The 22,503-nt window shown below is 42.6% G+C and overlaps 1 protein-coding gene across 6 annotated transcripts in view; it reads left to right on the top strand.

Annotated features, from left to right (window-relative positions):
* The window catches only part of PTPRO (protein tyrosine phosphatase receptor type O), a 1,018,456-nt gene that overhangs the window by 374,052 nt on the left and 621,901 nt on the right, over nucleotides 1–22,503 (top strand). For all 6 annotated transcript variants that reach the window (XM_086920999.1, XM_086920983.1, XM_086921017.1 and 3 more), the window contains exon 2: nucleotides 1,512–1,785. In XM_086920999.1, coding sequence (XP_086777125.1) covers nucleotides 1,512–1,785 — 274 coding nt within the window. The remainder of the gene's footprint in view (nucleotides 1–1,511; nucleotides 1,786–22,503) is intronic.

Genomic DNA, 22,503 nt, shown 5'->3' with positions numbered 1-22,503 from the left:
GCGCAAGAAGAATTTCCATGCATCGCTGGGCCCCTGCAAAAACCGTCGCAGCGCCTGTCGTCACTGCAAGAATCGACGCATTGAGGGATCGCGGCTGAAGAGGACCGACACCAGGCCGCTCGCTACCGTCACATCGATCGCCGACTCATCCTGAATTTCCTGTGCGGCCCGCTTTCCAGACTCATCACTTGCAAACCGGGACCGTCACAAACAATCGACACATCAATTCCCACACAGACCGGATTCAGCGCAACTCGTCCGCAGCGTGTCGCAAAACTGTTGTATCGCCAAGGCTGTTTGGCTTTTGAAACTTTGACGCATCTGCAGGTACTTTGGTGAAAAGTCACGCATCCATAGTTTTCTATGGTACAAGTTCTTGGAACCTTTTGAAAGTCATATTTTCAACTATGTATGCTGGATTGTTGTTGTTTTGGTCTTGTTTAGTTTAGATAAAGATACTTTATTTTTCTAAACTGGTGTGGTGTTTTCACTGTGTGTGTTGATACAAATACTTTACACATTGCCCTTGGGATAAGCCTGTCTGGTTGTGCCAAGCTACCACGAGGGTGAGCAGGGGTTATCTAAAATGTGTATCACCCTTACCCTGACTAGAAGCAAGGGTCCCTATTTGGACAAAGGTGCCTACCTCTGCCAACTAGAGACCCCCATTTCTAATATCCCTGATCTAAATGAAAAGGTTAGAAAGAGAGTTGGGAATGCAGAGTTGTGTGCATTTAGTAAAACCAGACCATTTCACAGTTAGTGCAAACAGTGCACCATGGATGATAACTCTAAACCAGGCCCAACTTTTCCATATTTGTAAATGGTAGAAACATTAAACAGAAACATAACGCAGTTGAGAAGAGCACTCAAATATTCTTAATGATCTAGGACTCAGTAGAGTCTTCCAATTTAATAAATGGACACATTAGCGGAACACGCGCCAAACAACTTTGTTAGCCATAATAGCCTATCTACCAGGCTTCATTCTAATGAATAGAGAATAACTCATTTGCATGAACATGTTATACTTGTTATATGTGAAGTATGAACATTTCCTTTCAAACAGAAATATACAACTGTTGAACTTTCAATTGTTGAATAACATGACTATGTACCCACATTTTTCTTTAAGATGAATATTTTCAGACTGTCATTAATATTGTAGCTGATTCAAGATGCTTGAATTTGAATCTTTCGTTGATGGTGTTCTTGATATAGGTCTTCTCTCAGTATATTCACCTAAATTCAATTAATCCTAGTTGACAAAGAAAACTTAATTTGACACTTGAAAAGTTACTAGACATTTTTCACAAGGGTGTATCATATGTTATAATGCTAATTCACTGAAAATATTGTACTTCTAAATTGAACTACAACTTCATCAAATAACGCATTTGTCTAAGTAGATCACTTCTCCTTGTCAAATCCTTGTCAAACTCTAAATATTTGGTATTATGTTCATTTTTTGTTGTGCCTATTATTTATTAATTTCTACTATTTTCTTGCAGAATGCAACTCCATTTCATGTTGCCCCCAGAGAGGATAACTCCATTTTAATCTCCCTGGAGCCATCTGATGTGGTCATCGCCTCCTCTGTGTACATTGTAAAGATAACTGGAGAATCCCAGAACTACTTCTTCCAATTTGAGGAATTTAATAGCACATTACCCGCACCCATCGTCTTCAATGCCAGCTACCATGGACTTTATTACATAATCACTCTGATGGTAGGGAGCCCCAACATGATCCCACGGCCAGTCAAGTCCATCACTGTGCTAACGAGTGAGTATATTGCTTTTCCACATTTAGCTTCCTTAAATGACTTGTCCACGTTAGAGCTGCTCAAGTTCTGCTCACTGAAGTAGACAGTGAAGCCGAATTTGTATGACAGTTAAATGAATATGGAAATGAAAATCTGACGCACAGTAGGTGACCTGAAAAATAGGTTGTATTATCTTTGGCTTTAATAAGAAAAAAGGTTTGCTTTCTCAGCATGGCTACTCAGCATGAAGGAAATAGTGGGTGATGTGTATGGTGAAAACAAATAGTACAGTTCTAATAGACATATGCTATTTTGAATGTAATACTGGAAGGTCCTAAATGCAAAGTTTTTCAGAATGAATTTGTCACTCAAGCAAACAAAATACTCAAAGTATTTTTCCATGACAGTGCTTCAACAGTATCTCAACTATTACCATCTACACAATTTCAGAAAATGGGAGACTGGGAATAAGAGACAACAAAGAGGCTAAACTGAGACAAAACAGTTTCTGACGGAGTGTATTCCTCATGATAGTATTCTGCTGATGAAAGTTGTGGTCATGCAAGAAGCTGTTTGTGAGGCATTGATGTGTCATCAACAGGGATACCAGGACTTTAATGATTTGAATAATTTCTTAGAAGCTTTCAGCATGAATGGGAGTCAAAATGGCAAGAATTAATTTTAGATCAATCTTGAGAGCACAGCTATCACCATACCTTATGTAATCAACCAACAAAAGAGCTTTCAGGAGTATTACAGAGAGGGACTTTGCCTATACAAACATGTTGGTAGCCAGGAGTACAAGTTGTTGTGATTGGCCAGAAGTTATGTCCCTCTAACAAAAGGGGGCTTGTTGAACTTCTGTTGACGCCTGAGGGGTTTTGTCCTCACCTAAAATGCCCACTGCATTATTACAATGAGGTTGCATCATGGTATGGAAACCCTTGATAATATGACAGTACCTGATCCTGTACCTTGCTGTCTCTTTTTAGCCTGGCCAGTGTTTGAGCACTCAAGTGCAGATGAAGTATTATTGAGAAAGCAGTGCTGCACTCGGCCCATCAGCTTTGCATCTCTTATTGTAAGCAGTCGTCCCCCCAACTCTGTACACAGGGTGGCCCTGGACTCAGGAGCACTTACTGTCTGAAGCCCCAACCAAAAAGGATGCCATTAGGGAGAACTAGTAAGAAAGAGCCAAGTCCCTCTTGTGGTAAATATAAATTACCTATACTTAATTTATGCGGTAAAGTTCAATAAGAATAACTCAGAAAAAAATAAGAGGCAGAGTCCGTGGCATCTGAGGTTTTAAAAGGGGTTTTATTCCTTAAAAAGGAATTGGTTCGAACCAGGCAATCATATTCCATCACCACGAAGGTTCAGGAAGGGATAGACAATACTTTATTGACAGAATATCATATATATAGTCAATGCATTACAGTGGCGATGGATGCAGAAGGCGTAACAGCTGAGAGGAGAGATAAGAAAACATATACGTAATGAAAAAGGCGGAACAGAAGGTGTGCACAAAAGCGTGTACTCGAAACGTCACATAAAGGTGTTACAAGTGGGTGGATCCATAAGAGAATCCTGCAGTGTCAGCAGAAATACATGGCAGGGATGCGCGCGCAGCAGCATGACGTGCAATTGACGTGGAACTGGAGGGTGAAGGAGACTTGACTTTTAGCCTTACATGAGGAGACAGAAGTCTGGGGTGTCAGAACAACCTAATCCCAAATCATATCTAATATCTGGTGTTTGAGGAACTGTATTATCTAGAGAAAAAGGTCTCTCGGGCAGAGGCTATTCTATACTGACTGCTAGTGCGTGTATATGCGTCTACGTGTCTACATGTAGGGTGGGGCCATGGGCCTACCATGGTAACGAGAGCAATGAATTACTTGCATGGAGACAGAAAGGCCGGGCCCTTTGCTCTGCAGCTGGGAAGGATGTTTACATGAACTACTAGACAGGAATGTATTTTCGAATAGCGGAGCAGATAACTCGAAGGCAAAATAGAGTCTTGGCAGGCAAGCAGGCCGAGCCTGGCACCGCTAGCCGCGCAGGGAGTAAGACAAAGGTCAGGGATACAGATGCAGGTCCAGGCTGCAGCATCCGGAGACAGAAGGCAGGAAAAGACTCAATGACAGAAATCAGGGCCTAACTCGCCTGAGCCAGGGGAAAACGTGAAAAGTGCACCATGTAAAGACGTTGGCAAGGCACACTTAGGAGCGGAATATTCGACCCATTCATGGTGGATCTGAAAGAGGACATGTTAACGTTGGACGCAAATGTATTTGCGTCTTCATAGCTAAAAGTGGAGGGAACATACATGTACTTCAAGCACGTACATGGAGCCGTTGGGGTCTACGATAGGGGACATAATTGACCATAAAAATTCATATTTCCTCATTCCCTCCTTGTCCCCTACGGACCCTTCATGATATATCAATCCTCATTATTCTATCAATCTGTTCATGTAACATCATTTGCTCTTCTTTCTTCTTACGGTGTTTTGAACGTGGACTTGAATAAGGAATACATGATGTGGCGCACAAGCCGCAAATCGCTGGCCCACATTGTAAACATAGGCAGCAACTGAATACTATGAGAAGGGCAATACCTAGGAAGGATAGGATCTTCCATCCCCAGGCTGACAACACGCTCCAGAACCAACCGGACCAAGTCCAGGTGCCTGGATTCTGGTGTATCTGACTTGCAATTTTGTGAAGACGGGTTATGGCTCTATATACTGATGGCGCGTTTTCTGGAATGAAAACACAGCAGCTCGATCCGATGACCCTAAAGGCTCCGCCCCTATCGGCCAGGATGACGTCAAGGACAAGACGATTTTGAAGAACAACAATCCGCATCGCAGACTGCTCCTCCGTTAAGTTGCCTAGGGCGGAAGTAGTCTCATTCACTACTGCTTCGAGGGTTCTGGTTAATTTTCGTATCAGTTTACTATTAAAGACAGCACCTAAGTAGGGAAAGAAACCTTTATTGAAGTCGGTGTATTGCTCCCATGCCGTTTCAGTGTAGTCGACAATCGGGAGATCTCTCTGGGGCCTAGTGTGTACTAGATGAGTATTCCTATGATAATCAGGAGGGGCTAGGAAAACAGGTGGCAGAAGGAATGCAATGTAACAGGTGCCATCCCAATCTGGAGGTAAGCGTATGTATGCGGTATGACCACAAATGAAATAGGAATGACGGGAAGCTTTAAACGTAGACTTGCCTTTATCACTGAATTCGATCACAGTAGTACATTTACTATGACCCAGGTGTACTGAACCATTCTTTCTTACACATAATTCACCTTTGACTGGTAATACTGACATAGCAGGCAAGACTGGTGCGGTTTCAGATTCAACATTCAAAATCATGAGGTTAAGTGTGAAGTTACCTAATCCATATACTTCATTCTCTAGATCAGTCCCTGTCCTTTTTGGAAGACCCTCCTTGTCAGGGAAACATACTTTATGCAAAACGGTGTTCAGATTTCCCCATACCCAGTTGCCCTGGTAAACTACAGAATTGGAATCTAAGGAATTGATCAAACTAAACCATGCACCACAGGAACCATTGTGTGTGAACGGGTATGGAAAGAGAGGCAGAACTCCCTTGTATTTCTGATAGGGAGGGAGTCGGCCACATATCCAACAATTTGTAACGTTGCTGGTCTGATGGGAATGATGTAACATACTAATGAATGTGTTGTTGCGCAGCGCAAGTCGGTAAGATAATTCATGCGGGGGTAATTCACTGAAAGAGTGCTCTGCAGTAACATTAAAGGGAGAATGTGCACGCTTGAAAATAGGGTAGTATGTATGCAACAGTATACTTGCAGCAATAATCAAAAGACTCAGAAAAAACATAATCAATAGTGTCACAATACAGTGACTACGAAGTGATTTACAATATTCTCGTTTCTTGAGCTGTTTCTGTCTATCTCTCTCTCTGTTGGGGTCTAGGGGATACATGTCAGAGACTCGTCTAACCGATTCACCTAGGGGAGGACTTAAACAATTAAACTGTCTGACTTGCTAGACCTCAATTTCAACTTATATTCTTGGGAAGAAGTTTTCTCGACCAGGGGGAGTTTTGAATCAGTCTGTGGAGGAGGGCAGGGCTGAGAGTTCAAATCTGGCGGTAGTCCATGAAACTTTTTGATATGACTCGAGTGCAGCCAGCCCTTGCGGCCCTCCACTTTTATAGCAGTCCTTGTGGTCAAAAGTACTAGCTTCGGCGTCTGCCAACGGGGCTCCAGCGGACTCCTCCTATCGAAATTTCTTACGAAGACGAAATCGCCTGGAACAACTTCATGGGGCTTCACCTCGGTGTTGTCGGGAAAGGCTGCAGCGACCTGTGAACGACATGATTGTAGTGCAGACATCAAGGAGGCAAGGTAATCTGTCAGCATATTACAGTCAACATCGGTAATTTTTCGAAGCAGAGGCGTCCCCCACATATTTGGTGGCCTACCAAAGACCACCTCGTACGGGGATAGCCCTGTTCTGGAATGTGCGATCATTCTCATGTAAAAGAGTGCGACTGGTAGAGCTACTATCCAGTCGACGCCTTTCTCTCTACAGATTTTGGCAAGACGAATTTTCAGAGTCTGATTATGACGCTCCACGAGACCTGCTGCCTCGGGATGTCGGACACAATGGAACTTCCACTGATAGCCGAGCAGGAGTGTAACCTGTTTCACAAGCTCGGACGAGAATGGCTGCCCGTTATCTGAGTATACGATACGGGGCAAACCATACCTGGGGAAGAATTCACGTACCAGCTGCTTGGCAGTGGTCGGAGCTGTGTAATCTGGGACTGGATATGCTTCTGTCCAACGGGAAAGTGCACATACAACTACGAGGACATATTTGAATCCTCGACAACGTTCCATCTGGATATAATCCATCTGGAGGACTTCAAAAGGGTGATCGGGAGGATGAAATCCACCTTGCTCTACAGGAATGCTTTTACCTGGGTTGAACTGACAACAAATCATGCAAGTACGCACTTTCTGTTTGGCTGCTGCACGTAAATGTTTATTGAACCAGATGTTTTGAATACTGTCTAACATGGCTTTTTCTCCTAGATGTGCAGGACTATGTACTGTGTTAATGATAACTTGAACCATAGAGTCGGGGAGAAACCATGTAGATTTTCCCTTCGTCATCCATCCCTGATCTGTTTGGATCCCTCCTAGTTCAGTCCATTTCTTGATTTCATCTGGTGTAGAATGTGTCTGTATGTCAATTACATCAAGGGCGGGATCCCTAACTGTCAGGCAGTGTGTCGGAACTATTGTCTTTGTCAAGTCTGTTGCGTAAGTTTGATTCTGAGCTGTCTGCTTGGCTGTTCGGTCTGCCAGGTCGTTACCCTGGGAAATGATATCGGTGACTCTCGTATGCGCTTTGCACTTCATAATGGATATGGCTGTAGGCAGATGTATTGCATCTAACAGTGCTTGAATGAGGGGACCGTGTTGGATTTTGGCACCGTGAGAAGTCAAATAACCTCTCTCTCGCCAGAGGACACCGAAGTCGTGTACGACTCCAAATGCATAACGTGAATCCGTATATATGTTAACTCTCTTATTTCTGGCTTGAATACAGGCTTGCGTCAGAGCGATGAGCTCTGCTGCTTGAGCTGACAGGGTGTCTATACAATTCGTTTCTATAACGTCAGTTTCTGTCGTGACTGCGTAGGCGGCCACTAACTCTCCTGTACTTGTTCTCATGCATGAACCATCCACATAAAGTGTCAGGTCTGGATCTGGTAATGGAGTGTCTGTCAAGTCTTGTCTGGGTTTCGTCGTAATAGTAATGATTTCAATACAATCATGTGCCAATGGGTCTGTTTCACTTAATGGCAGAAGTGTAGCGGGATTCAATGTATTACAGCGTCTGATATCTATGTGTGGCTGAAACAATGTCAATTCATAACCTGTCAGTCGTGCTATAGTCAAGTGCTGAGTCTGTGTTCGGTTTAAAAGAACTTCCACGGAATGTGGAACTTGCACTGTCAATTGGTGTCCTAACACTATGGAATCACTTTGTCTGATTGCTAGAGCTGTCGCTGCTACTGATTTCAAGCACGCAGGCAACGCCTGGGCTACTGGATCTAATGTGCTAGAAAAGTAAGCACACGGTTTGTGTGAACCTGCTTGTTCCTGAGTGAGTACTGACAATGCAGTACCTTCACGTTCTGTAACAAAAAGTGTGAAAGGCTTGCTGTAACATGGTGTCGCTAAAACAGGTGCTTGGCATAAAGCTTTCTTTAAGTCTTCAAAAGCTTGTGTATGTTCCTGAGTCCAAGGGAGGACAGTCGAAGACGCTGCCTCCTGAGTTGTCAACTGTATGAGTGGCTTTGCTAGAAATGCGTACTGAGGAATCCATTGTCTGCAGTAAGAGGTGAGGCCTATAAAGGCCTGCACCTCCTTTTGTGTCTTGGGTGGTGACATGTTTACAATTAACTGGATGCGATCAGGTGTGAGCTGTCTCCCCCCTTTGGACAGCAAGTGCCCAAGGTACACAACTTGCTGAACACAGAATTGCAGCTTCGAAGGGGACACCTTGTGCCCCTTGTCAGCCAGAAAATGTAAAACCGTCAGTGATGCTCGTTCACATTCAGGTTCGCTTCGGGCAGTGATCAGTAGATCATCAACATACTGAAGCAGGGCAGTGTTTTCAGGCATGTGAATACTGTCAAGTTGTCTTTTCAGTGCTTGTCTATAGATGCTGGGGCTTTCTGTGAATCCTTGAGGTGCGCGTGCAAATTTGAAGCTTCGTCCATTTAAACAGAATCCGAAAAGATATTGGCTTTCCGGATCGATCGGGACACTAAAGAAGGCGTTCTTGAGGTCAATTACAGTAAAGAACGCTGCTTCTGAATCAATGGCAGTTAATAGTGAAGAGATATCTGGGACCACGGGATACTGTGGTACAATGCATTTATTCAATTCGCGTAAATCGATAACTAATCGATAAACTGGAGGTGCATTTGGATCAGTACGTTTAAGAATCGGAATGATGGGGGAATTACAGAGATTGGAGTCGGTTTCCACAACCACTCCTTGTGCAATGAGCTCGTCAATGATTTTCAGTAAAGCCACTACAGCATCTGGGGGTAACTTGTATTGACGAATTCGTGGTAACACTACTCCTGGCTTGAGTGTGACTCGATATGGTGTGATGTGCATACATCCTACATCAGTGGGGCCTTGTGCCCATAAATGTGCAGGAACATTCTGTAATCTGGGATCAATATCTCTCAACACATAGTGACCCTTAAAGTCACGTAAGAACAATCTTACTCCTTCCGGAGAACAGCAAATCACAGCTCCTAGAGCTTTCAGTGTCTTTATACCTAACAAGTTTTCGGGACATGATTTTGTAAGTAGTAAATCGGTAGTACGTGTCAATGGACCAACTGCAAGGGGAAGTGGTTGCGATACTTCATTAACAATAGGCTTCCCTGAAAATCCAAGGGAGACATTCTGTGAGCCTGAGAGGGGTGCCCCTGGAACCTCGTCGTGACTTATAGTTGTCCTGCTTGCCCCTGTATCAATTAAAAACTTTCTGTCTTTCCCTAATACTTGACTATGTACATAAGGACCCTCTTGATCTACAGGGACCTCGATAAGGGGCAAGCCAACCTCCCTCTCTAGGCTGTTTCATGTGTATCGCTGATAATCGGGATAATCATTTTGTGCATACTGGTACATCTGTTGTGTCGTGTTTTGTGTTGCGGTAATGGGCTGTGACTGTGGTACTGCTACGGTCTGTACTGTCTGTTGTGAAGCATGCATAGGTTGTACGTTCTGAGGTACTTGTTGTTGGGCTTGATCTTGTCTAGGTGGACGCGGTCTCTCTTTAGTTTTACCCGTAGAGATATTGTGTTTCAAAACTGCACAATCGTTTATATAGTGACCTGGCTGTTTACAGTAGTTGCATGTCCCTTTAACAGGACCTGCTGAATTATTTGACTGTGTCACACCCTTTTTATTACCGTCAGCTGGAACTGACTGAGCAACTAGCATTTTCATTTTCGTGTCTTTCATACGTCTTTGTTCGTGTTCATGTTCTTCTCTAATTCTATTCTGGTGGTACTGTAACATTTGTAACATTTGTGAAGGGGTATTAGCTTGCCAGGTGCTCTCGACTTTCAGTACTCTATTCTTAACCTGGGGCAGGGAATTCTCGACTAATTTGGATACAAAAAGATGTGGATATGACTCGCTACTTGCTTTCAGGCCACTGTTAATAATAAAACATTTCTCAAATCGGGAATAAAAATCACTAGTGTCTTCATCGGGTTTCTGTTTGCAGGCTGAGATTGCATCCCAGTCTTCCTTTTTCGTTGCTAATAAACGTGGCAATACTTGTACTAACAATCCTGGTAATGCTTTAGTTTTGTCCCCAAGCCCTAGGCCTGGAGTTCGAGTGTTTTCTTCGTTTTCTAACGCAGCCCAATCAATCTTTTGCTCTCCCACCTCCCATTCTTTTTCTTTGAGTTTCTCGTAAATACCGGCAGGCAATAATACTTTCAATATTTTCATAATGTCGGGATAGGTGTAATCACCCATGAGTAACATGTCTTTTATTTCACGGTGGAAACCTGCTGGATCTTTGTCATGGCTGGGCACTAATTTCTTCATTTCCAATAGTTCTATTTTAGTTATGGGGGTGTACACAAACACGCGTCTAAAAGTATTATCATCATTCCGGACTGGGTGCACTTCTCGTAAGGGATTCTGTCTGTCTATGTAATACGTTTTTCTTTCTATGGGTGGAGCTGGATCAAACTGTGGACACAGGAAGGCACTATATCTGTGCCGATGTTCTAGAATTACTTTAATTAAATCGGTACCCAGGCCTCTCCATTTATTCATGAGTAGTTCTATTAATATATCAGGTAGGGGACCAGGATCAGAGTGTTGACTTTTGTACAATATAAGGAGGTGTTGTATCATGTACATACCAGCTAGACGCTGTTCATCTGGGGAAAGATTCAAAAACGTTTGTGCTAACGTGTCATCACTATATTTATCAGGACTGTCAGCCCATTGTACTGCTGACCTGGCTAATTCTTGTTCATCCATGGAATCGAGTACATGGTACCCCATTCGTTCTTGAAGTATTTTATCGGTAGCCTGAAATAGGTGTTCAGGGGTCTTTGGATTTGACATGGCTGCTTGAAAAACTCTCTTACTTTCTGGACGTACTGGACGCATACTATTATTAAAGTATCTTCCCTTACCTACATATGCTATCATTTCTCTAGCTGGTAACTGTAATGTTCCTGTTGCTGTTTCTGGTTGTTCCTCCTCCGAGGATTCATTTTTGTCTGTATCTATTTCCCTTTCAGGCTGTCTTCTTTCGTGTATTTGTTCTACTGCTTTTCGGATCCTTCGGTACATATTTTCTATACAACTCTGTTTATCATGTTTTCCGTCTGCTATATTCTGACCCCATTTGTTAAGTGCTTTCATTTCTTCCTGGTCTACGCCAGGCCTATCTTGGTCTCTTATCAAACAGTTTATGAAGAAACGTAATATCATTCTTTGAGTGTCAACTTTCTGATGTGCCATGGCCTCGCCAATACTTTCAGGGCCTTGCCCCGTTTGGACAAAAATATATATTCTGTCTAGATGCTCAATCATTCCTGGTAGTAACATTAAATAGTTTGCAACTCGTCGTAGACGTACTGATGATAGCATCATTCTGTCGTCTTTACCGGGTACTGGATCATATCTGCAGTCTGTAAGAGGCTCTTTAAGTATGTCGTAACTCGCTGTTTGAGGTGTACGTTGTTGTGCTAAATCCCTATAAGTCAATCGATGTGTTTGTGGCGGTGTCTGGAAACCTCCTGCCGCACCTCCTGAGGTGCCAGGTAAAAAGGGATTTAGTGGATTCATGCCAGGAAGAATAGGTGCAGGAAGCATTGGGGCTGGAGGAACGGGCGCAGGATGTGGACCAGGAGGAGGAGTTTGTTGTTGCGGAAGTGGGTGCCGATTATCTCGGGGTGGGGTGCCGTCAGCAGGTGGTGTGCGTGGCGGCGGAAGATTAACATACTCGGGGGCTACATCGTCTAAATAGGAAGAAAGGAATATGTCCTTTGCGGTCTTGTGGTGTAATTTAGTCGGGAGTAATGGAGGTGGCAGATCTTTTGGTACTTCCTGGGTGGCCTTAGGTAAACCCTCGGTCAGAAGAGGATACATACCATTCATAAGAGTGTTTCGTTGTCTGTCTACTTGTTCTGCTTTAACTCGTATACCTTCCTCAACTAATATGTTTTCTCGGGCCTTGTCTGAATCCTCTCTACTTTTCTCTACTTGTCTGAGTGCTTTCTCTGTGCGTCTATGCGATTATTTACGCCATAATTCAATGGCATCCTTCTGTGACTGCCTGGCTTTCTTTTTCCATAATGCTTCTTCTACTCTCATGATGCAGTCGGCATCCCACGTTCCCGTAGCGGGCCATTTCTGATTCTCTTCTAAATCTTTGGTATAGTCCACCCACAAGTCAAGGTATAATACGGCATCTAGGCCGTGCTTGTGGTACATAAAATATCCGGGAGTGTCCCTGGGTGGGATGGGAACAGCTTCCTCGAGTATCCCTTTTCTAGTTTTTATTTGTCTTAGTTTGGAAAATAAAGGCATCTTGAACCTTGCTACTTGATACTTACTCGAACTTGGACACAGTTAATACAATAAACACAGTAATGAAGATCGAACAATCACTCATACCACGACATTTAAAACACACTAAAACATTTTTAAGAACGAACAATAATAATTAGAATAAAACTAGCTAACTGCATACTGGATATACTGCTAAACAGTACAGATACAACGCTAAAACAGTGCAGACCGGATCTGTGTACCCAAACCCGTCTTGACCGGCACAAATTAATGCGCTCGTCTAGATGCGTCCCCAGTAACGGTACTCACCGGGAAGCACGGAACGGAAGGCCTCGGAAACTCGACACTGGACTGGACCGGACTGGACTCGACTCGTGACGTAGGTACTTCGGGACTTCGGAACCTGGTGGGCCCCTGAATACCTCGGACCTTGCTCTCTCAGCTAGGCTCTGTTCGGGATCCTCCGTACTCCTCACCGCCTCGTCTGGGTGTCGATCGCAGCCTCAGTCACCTCCGTTGGCCTGAGGGAGATACAGGAAATCCTGCGGGTACGCGTAGTTGTCCGTCCGGCTGTGGCAGGGGACCGGGCCTGCAACGCACCGCCGGCGCGTAAGGTGGGGGAGGGGTTCCTGTTCGGGCGCCAATTATGTGGTAAATATAAATTACCTATACTTAATTTATGCGGTAAAGTTCAATAAGAATAACTCAGAAAAAAATAAGAGGCAGAGTCCGTGGCATCTGAGGTTTTAAAAGGGGTTTTATTCCTTAAAAAGGAATTGGTTCGAACCAGGCAATCATATTCCATCACCACGAAGGTTCAGGAAGGGATAGACAATACTTTATTGACAGAATATCATATATATAGTCAATGCATTACAGTGGCGATGGATGCAGAAGGCGTAACAGCTGAGAGGAGAGATAAGAAAACATATACGTAATGAAAAAGGCGGAACAGAAGGTGTGCACAAAGGCGTGTACTCGAAACGTCACATAAAGGTGTTACAAGTGGGTGGATCCATAAGAGAATCCTGCAGTGTCAGCAGAAATACATGGCAGGGATGCGCGCGCAGCAGCATGACGTGCAATTGACGTGGAACTGGAGGGTGAAGGAGACTTGACTTTTAGCCTTACATGAGGAGACAGAAGTCTGGGGTGTCAGAACAACCTAATCCCAAATCATATCTAATATCTGGTGTTTGAGGAACTGTATTATCTAGAGAAAAAGGTCTCTCGGGCAGAGGCTATTCTATACTGACTGCTAGTGCGTGTATATGCGTCTACGTGTCTACATGTAGGGTGGGGCCATGGGCCTACCATGGTAACGAGAGCAATGAATTACTTGCATGGAGACAGAAAGGCCGGGCCCTTTGCTCTGCAGCTGGGAAGGATGTTTACCTGAACTACTAGACAGGAAGGTATTTTCGAGGAGCGGAGCAGATAACTTGAAGGCAAAATACAGTCTTGGCAGGCAAGCAGGCCGAGCCTGGCACCGCTAGCCGCGCAGGGAGTAAGACAAAGGTCAGGGATACAGATGCAGGTCCAGGCTGCAGCATCCGGAGACAGAAGGCAGGAAAAGACTCGATGACAGAAATCAGGGCCTAACTCGCCTGAGCCAGGGGAAAACGTGAAAAGTGCACCATGTAAAGACGTTGGCAAGGCACACTTAGGAGCGGAATATTCGACCCATTCATGGTGGATCTGAAAGAGGACATGTTAACGTTGGACGGAAATGTATTTGCGTCTTCATAGCTAAAAGTGGAGGGAACATACATGTACTTGAAGCACGTACATGGAGCCGTTGGGGTCTACGATAGGGGACATAATTGACCATAAAAATTCATATTTCCTCACTCTGTTGGTTTTAATCGATTGTAAACAATTGTGAAAATGGGCCAGATTGCCTGATATTTCGATTCCGCTACAGGGGATTTATAAATAAATCACCCTTCTATGGTTGATGGAGGCATTGTCTTTGGTGCTTTTCAGAACCCTTCACACCCAGTCTCTTCACCTGTCAGTACTTGCAGCACGTCACAGGTTCTAGACACATCATTCTAGAGAACCAGGGTCTGCTGCATATGTTGGAGTCACTAAATATAACCTGGCCCAATATGGGGCAAATATGAATAGTAAAAAAGTAACCCAACAGATTTGCACTTTTCTATTGGAAAGTAACTTGTTCACAAACTGCCAATCCCAATTCTTCATCCTCCCTCCCCAGCTGAGATTTAAACCATACTTATATATTTTTTAACCAAGAACTAGTGCACCATACAAAAATGCATTTCTATTTAAGCTTTTCATTTCTTTTCTTCATTATTTGTTTTTACATACAACTGTATACACATTTGTACATGACAATAGAATGAACATTGTGACTTATGCTCGGTTCAGGCCACACTCCACTTCCTTTTTTATTGCAAGCTCTATGTTATACCTAAGAAAACACTTTTAGTTCCATTGCAGAGGTATCTGAATATCAGAAGGTGTAGGTCTGCTCTGCTTTATCTAAAGCTATTATAATCAGTAGATATCTGTATGATGGGTTATAATTTATCTCCGTGGCTATTAGAATGAGGAAATTGGTAGGGAAGTAGGTTTTTAATTGTGGTTTTAATGTGGACTTTTTAAGTCTCTATCTGATGTTTATATGGAGTTTTTAGTATTCCTTTCTAGCATGTTGGCTATATTTACACAATTTACTCATGGTTTTGATTGTTGTGGAGGGTTTGGATGACTGCAATTCTGCATACAAAGTATTTTAGGATGTCTTTTTTTGTATGTACTAGTTTTAAAAGCGTTTTCCTCTCCTTTTTAAACTGCTATAAAATATTGTATTTATTGATTCAGTCAATTTGTATTGGAATATACTGTATAGCAATTATTTATGTATTTACGCTTTCACCTTTTTAAACCGAATACATCTTGTTGGTGATGATGCTGAAGAATGAACATAAACTTAAACAGCTCTCTTCGTGCAGCTCTATACACATATATTCGTTACAAAGACGTGAACATAACAAAACAAACATTAACGTTATATGACACACATTACTTAACTCTTGTCTCTTAGTAAGCGATTTCCAGGATGCAAGTGTTTTCTCAAAACAATGGAATTCAATGAGGAACAGTCTCTCAAAGAAAATTCTTTAGATGCCTATTTCATAATCTAGTCACATATAGTTTTTCATTAATCAACTCCTTAACATAAAGTTCTAAGCATGTCGCCCATATTATTGTTAGCGTCTTCAGGACCACTGAAAAACAAGAAAATAATCTGTATCAATAAAACAAAACTTCAGCTTCGTCAAGAGCCACTTAGTTTCCTTACACAAAGCTCCACTTGCACCTAATAAAAATCAGAAACTTGCAACTCTATTATATAGATCAGTTCCAATGTACTTCAAAGCACTCTGGCCCTCCTAGTTGTTGAATACCCCCCCCCATCAAATACTTTTGTTAGTAGTGGGAGTGTAGTATCCATGGGTTCTTACATCTATCATCCATACACAAGACTACCACACGTCTCCCGCCAACATTACTGTACACAATTATGGGGTATATTTACAGGGCATATCACAGTGTGTGAGTATTAGTACCAGGAAGGAAGTATACATATAGCACAAATCTCATAGTGCATCCTATGCATTGACATACTTCCTCTGGCATCATATGATATGTACACCAAGTGCGAGCCACCATGTGTGCTAGCTCAATCTATAAATACTTACATAATATGGTGGTCAACCCCCAAATCTTTCAGATTACCAACAAAGAGATTGCCACGTAGGTCGCTTGCCTGATACAAATACAAGATATAAAAGAGAATAAGCCCCTCTCTACACACAACGGGAATGACCCAACTAAAAACCGAGGACCTACTGAATATCTACTCACTCTTGGTGTGGAAGAACTCAGTTCTACACTGAAGCCCTGAAAACGTATCCTATACAAGAGCTCCCCCTGGTCTTCCTAAATGCCAACAGCGTCTGTTCTCAAACTAAACTCGTCAGGTGGGTAAGTCAAGTGTACTTCAAGGCATGCAGGGTAATTTAAAGATCACCAGGTGAATGCATGTAACTTTGGCGGGGATCTTAAGGTGTACTAATACTTTTGTTTCTTTGTGAAATTCTCTTGCATGGTTACAATCACACAATCAAAATATGCCCACTTCCTGGCATGCAAATTTAACTGACATCGGAACTCCCTCCGGTCTTCCTAAATACCAACAGCATCTGTTTCCAAAGTTAACTCACCAGTTGGGGAAGCTGAGCATGCTTGCGAGGCATACAGGGTATTTTCAAGATCACCACCTGAATGCATGCAGTGGCGGTGGTCATCCTAAGGTGAACTAATCCTTTAGCCTCTATGATTAAAGCTCTTGTATGGTTACAATCATACAATCGAAGTATGCCCAATTTTTGGCATATTTTAAAGGGATCCAAATTTTATTTAATACTAACTTCTCTGTTAGAGATACCCATCCTATTAGTGGGTATTACCTATCTATTGTGAAATACACCAGTATGGGGTTCAGACACCTAGGACCTCATTAGAATTGAGGTCAGATGCGCATTTGACGGCCATCATTTCGGGCAAGAACCGTCCGACAATGAGCTGCCACTAACATTTCAAAAGCACAATATGGCTTTAGATGTGGCATGGGTACGACAGAACAGTGCCTCAGTCTGTCACTGATTGTTAGTAAGTACACTAAGAACAGCTCTATACATCTGCCCTTCATGGACTTATTGAGTGCTTTCGACACTGTCAATTGGGACAGCTTGTGGGCTATGATGGAAGATATAGGAGTGAAGGAATTATTAACAGTCTTGTTACGTAGGTGAGATTCTAACACAATGGTTAGGGTATGATATGGCAGTAAGGGTCGAGAAAACATAGCCAATAGTTTCATCTGAGGGGGTCCATCAAGGGTGCATTTTAGCCACTTTTTTATTTCTCCTTTATACAAATGGGCTAGAGGCATTTTTATTGCAGATGAAGTTATATTTCCTTTGGATTTGAAGTAATTTTGTCATTTTACTCTCATATGCAGATGACACTGCCCTCCTGGCAAGGGCAGCTGTAAGCCTTCAGAAATCCCTTGATGCTTTTACGGATTTTATGCAATCCATTGGTTTAAAAAGTTAATTTTAAGGAATCATATATTGTGGTATGTGGTCTCAAATTGACAAAATCTACAACCTTTTTGATGGATGGAAAAGAGATCAACAAAGTGTTACAAAATTCCTATTTGGGTAATTTATTTAATGCACAGCTGTCATGGGGCACTTTATTGACTTTAAGAGCACAGCAGAGATCTCGGGTTTGCAGCTAAATTAGGACAGAAACCAGTAAAAGAATTGTTAATTCTATAAAGCAAAATGCCTTTCCATTGCCACTTATGGGGCAGGAGTATGGGGGTAAACAGGAGCAACCAACTTCAATTTGTAGAGAATAATTTCATTAGAAGACTGATGATGGTGCCCAAAAGTACTTCTGTCACATTCTATCACTCCAAATTAGGCTTGTAGCATTGGCCTCGCACCTTTGCTATTGTTGTGTAGTTCCCACAAATCTATATAGGATCTGCACGTTTAGGCAATGGAAACTAAGGAATTGGTGTTCAGACTGATTCCAGACACCCCACAGAATATGTTAGTCTGTAGTCCAGCTAGCTCACAGTGCCACTATAAGCCCCACAACCTTACCAAGGAGCGAATAGGTTCTGGCAACTTTCAAACATGACAACCCTGACTACTCAAGGATCATGGAAACAGTTCAGTACTTTTCACACAGTCACTTATGCTTACTCGGTCTCGTGGTGACACAGAATAAATGGTGGGGACATTTTCAATAAGCATTTATTGAACCAGCATCATTCTAGTATAAAATACGTGTGCTGCAACATCCATTCACACAGAAACAGATATATACGGTTATAAGCACCAACAGAGTAAATAAAAGATAGAATTCTACCATGGTGCTAAAACAATGAATATATGCAGGCATATAGATACATGGCAGTAATCGTGAGTACTCCTAAAATGCAAACCCAAGTAGATGTACCTAAGTGTACCTAGTATGTTTTTAGGTGTAAAGTCAAGAATCCCCCTAGGGAAGAGCCAAACCCATTAGCTGATGGGAGAGAACGAAGGACCCCGTCTTGGTCTTGAATTGGACACCCTCAAGGGATGTCAGACCACTGTGTGCTGGAGTGTCTGAAGGCAGGAACTTCAGCATCTCATGTCAGCATGAAAGCTCCTCATCTGGTTTGCCCAGTGAATATGTGGGACTTATATACTCGAAAGGGACCCTCAGGGGTTCTACCTGGATCTGTCATGGTACTGTGGGTCTGTCAGCCAAGGATGACAATAGTGTTGACTTTTGTAAAGAGGTATTATGCAGAAGATGGTAATCCTGCTGTGATACTTAGAATCTTCATGCATAATAAATGAGGCTAGGTTTTGAAGAAAACCACACAACATGTATTTGGCTCCTAATGGGTAAAGCATGTTATGTAGAGCAAGTTAGGACAAAGGTAGGTAAAAAGTTGTGCAGCTACCTAGGCCTATATTGGGGTACATTGGGGCTCATAGCACTATTATGGCCAACGATTTGGCTCTGAGAGGACTTTTTTTCGAGAGCCATCATCAAAGTTTGTCTTGCTGTGTTCAATGTTGGGAAGTTCCCTTGGTTCATTCAACCATCTGAAATTTATTGATTTTTCAGATGGGTGCACATGATCTTTTCGAAAACCCCCAAAATATGCCCCTTTAGGCAAAAGACATTATTAAATTGGCTTTTTTAGCTAGGGCCAGGGTACACCATTGGCAGCCTCAGACATAATACGGATTGTTGAGTTCTGTTGAGGTTAGACCTTTGTCTAATCATTTACAATTTTACTTACGTTTTATTATGAACATGCAATATAGATTTTATCTTACAAGGTTTCGCTTATGTACAGTGCACTTTCTTGTAGCCTTTCCATGTCAAGGAGGTTACTTGGACAAGCTGACGCCTTGTCCCTGTAATAATTTGACCAAACAAAGCACCCTGCACTTTGTACTATTTTGTGCATTCCATAAAACTGTAAGATATTTTTATTTATTTTTTATTTTAAAGGTTTTATATAGCGCGAAACATGACCCTTGCGGATATCAGAGCATAAGGTAAGTAAGGTAGTTACACAAAAGAGACAATGTAAAAAAGAAACATAGTATTTCGAGATAAAGACTTATGTTACAGCTGGTTTAAGTAAATTTCGTTATGAGAAGAGATTTGACTTCTTTTTTGAAATAGGCAGTTGATGGGTTGAGTCTGGTTTCTGGGGGTAGTGCATTCCAAATCCTTGGAGCAATTCTAGAGAAGGTGCAATTATATGATTTCTTCTTAGCAAGTCTTTGAGGCTTCAAAAGAAGGTTGTTGGCGCTCCTGGAGGATCTGTTTCCACACGAGAGCTCCAGTTTGTGGGCCAGGTACCTCAGGTTGTTGTGATGTAGGGCTTTGTGCGTCATGCAAACATTTTTTTGTTGATTACTTGCTTCGAAGAGTAGCCAATTGAGCATTTTGAAGTAGGGGGAAATGTGGCAATGTCTTTTTGAACCCGTGAAGAGCCTAACTGCTGAGTTGGGTGAGGCTTTTAGCAGGCAGTTGTCGATCTGGGGAGTCCACAGAGAGTTGCACTACCATATTCTAGTCTGGGAATTACTAGTGCTTGGAATGCCAGTTTGAAGTCATTTGCTGGGAGTAAGGGTTTTCATTTTCTCAGGGTGTGCATCTGGAAGTTTGCTCCTTTTGCTGCAGCACTGATATGTTTTTTCATGTTTAGGTTACTGTCCAGAGTTACTCCCAGTGAGTTTAATGAATCGATTATGAGATGTTTTACAGCTTAGCCCTGTAAGATGTTCAGGCATTCTTGTATGATGGCTGTTTGGTTAGGGGGCGCGATTAGTAGGTATTCGGTTTTGAGGGAGTTTTGTTTGAGGTGGTTTTCAGTCAGCCAAAACTGAGTGTTTTGTAGAGTTAAATTGAGAGCTTTGATGTCATCCAGAGAGTTTATCTTTAAATATCATTGTGTGTCGTCAGCTTACATGTGAAAGTGGATATTTGATGAGTTGAGGATCTCAATGAGTGGGTCCATGAATAAGTTGAACAGTGTAGGTGAGAGGGAGGAGTCCTGCGGGACTCCTAATGTGACTGGGACATTCCTGGACAGGGATTGGTTGACCTTGAACCTTTGGGATCTATTTCAGAGGAAAGAGGTGAACCAATTTAGTACTGGCCCTGATAAGCCCATTCTGTGTTGCAAGAGGTCTAGTAGATTATCATGTTTGACGGTGTCAAATGCCGAAGATAAGTCAAGTAGGATAAGTAGGCAGGCTTCGTTCTGATCTAGGATTTTTAGTGCGTCATCTACTATGTGGGTCAGAGTCGACTCCATACTATGCCCTGCCCGGAAGCCAGATTGAAATTTATTGATCAGGTGGAAGTTGGTGATGTGGTTGTCTAATTGACTGAGAACACATTTGTCTAGGAGTTTCGCCAGAGTTGGGATGTTGGAAATTGGTTGGTAGTTATTTAGATAAGCGGGGGTCCTCTGTCATTTTTTTCAAGATGGGGGAAACTTGTCCTGATTTGGGTATATCAGGAATAACTCCTTGGACTAAGGACGCAATGATCTTTGTCTAAAGTGGCAATAGCACGGGTATGAGATCTTTGAGGTAGTTAGCAGGGAGAGGGTCAGAGAAGTGGTTGGACGGGTTCAAGGACGTGAGTGCTTTTAGGATTGTTTCTTCACTGTAGGTTGTGAAGGAGGTCCAGGAAGCATTGAGGGCGAGCTTAGCTGTGCAGGAGCTTGGGGTTGCTAGAGTATAAGATGGCATGTCTTTCTGAATGTCAATCTGAGCTAATGAGGCCTTAAGTAGGTCTGTTTTCTCGTGAAGAAAGAAGAAAATTCTTCACAGCTGGGTGGAGAACATTGACCATCTTGGGGAGGGTGAGCTACGCCAAGAGATTGAGTTTTGACTAGTTCAATTAGTTTCTTGGGTCGGTTCTTGGCTTGATTTAGCTGATTTTTTAAAAAGTTTTCTTTTGAGTGTCTTTCTATACTACGAGTTTCTGGAGGATCTAAGCAGTTTGAGGTGGTCCGTGGATGGTGATGACCTCCATCTCAGTACAACTAATCTTAGGGCTCGTCTGTCCTCATTGAGTCTACCGTCATACCAAGGTTTAAAGTCTTTTGTGGAGAGCCTCTTCAGTTGTAGAGGCGTGGTTGTATCTAAAATCATGGTCATGCAGCCTGATTCATCAAGCTGAATTGCGCTCGCAAAGGGCCAGATTCTCAGAATCTGGCCCTTTGCGAGTGCGATTTTTGCATTTGGGATTCATCATCCCAAATGCAAAAATCGGTAATAGCGATTTTGCTATTTTGCGAGGAATTACATTTAAGGAATCTCTATTTGAAATTTCTTAAATGCAATTCATCATCCATTTTTAATTCGCGAATTCGCAATTTCGGCCCGCTATTTACCGCGAGGTCAAACCTCGTGGTAAATAGCGAAAACTTAGAAAAATGCTTTTTAAAGCATTTTTCTAAGTTGCATGTTGCACACACACATGTCCTTTGAACATGTGTGTGCGCAACACCTGTTTAAATTTGCATTTAATGGGTGCTACAGGGTGTCCTTTGGACACCCCTGGTACCCTTTAAATCGCTATCTTATTTGCGATTAGCAAATTGCTAATCGCAAATAAGGAATACTCCCCATTCATTCCTACGGGCCTTGTGGCCCATAGGAATGAATGGGGAGTTATTCCTTATTTGCGATTAGCAATTTGCTAATCGCAAATAAGGAATATGTAGGAATCGCATTTTTTTTTGTGATTCCTACATGAATCCAGTTTTGCGAGCCTGTAATAGCGATTCCTTATGAATTGCTATTATAGACTCGCAAAACGGGTCGTTGATGAATCAGGCTAATGGAGTCAAAGCAGTGTTGTGTCACAGCTTGAACATCAGTTAGGTCTTCAGGGGGAAGCAGGAGGCTGACATTGGCGGATGTGGATAAGTCTGTGAGGGAGCTTTTTA

The sequence above is a fragment of the Lissotriton vulgaris genome, chromosome 1_1 (assembly GCF_964263255.1).
Source record: "Lissotriton vulgaris chromosome 1_1, aLisVul1.2, whole genome shotgun sequence".
Lineage (NCBI taxonomy): Eukaryota > Metazoa > Chordata > Amphibia > Caudata > Salamandridae > Lissotriton > Lissotriton vulgaris.
The sequence above is the reverse complement of the archived record's forward strand: the minus strand, read 5'-3'. Positions and strand labels throughout refer to the sequence as shown.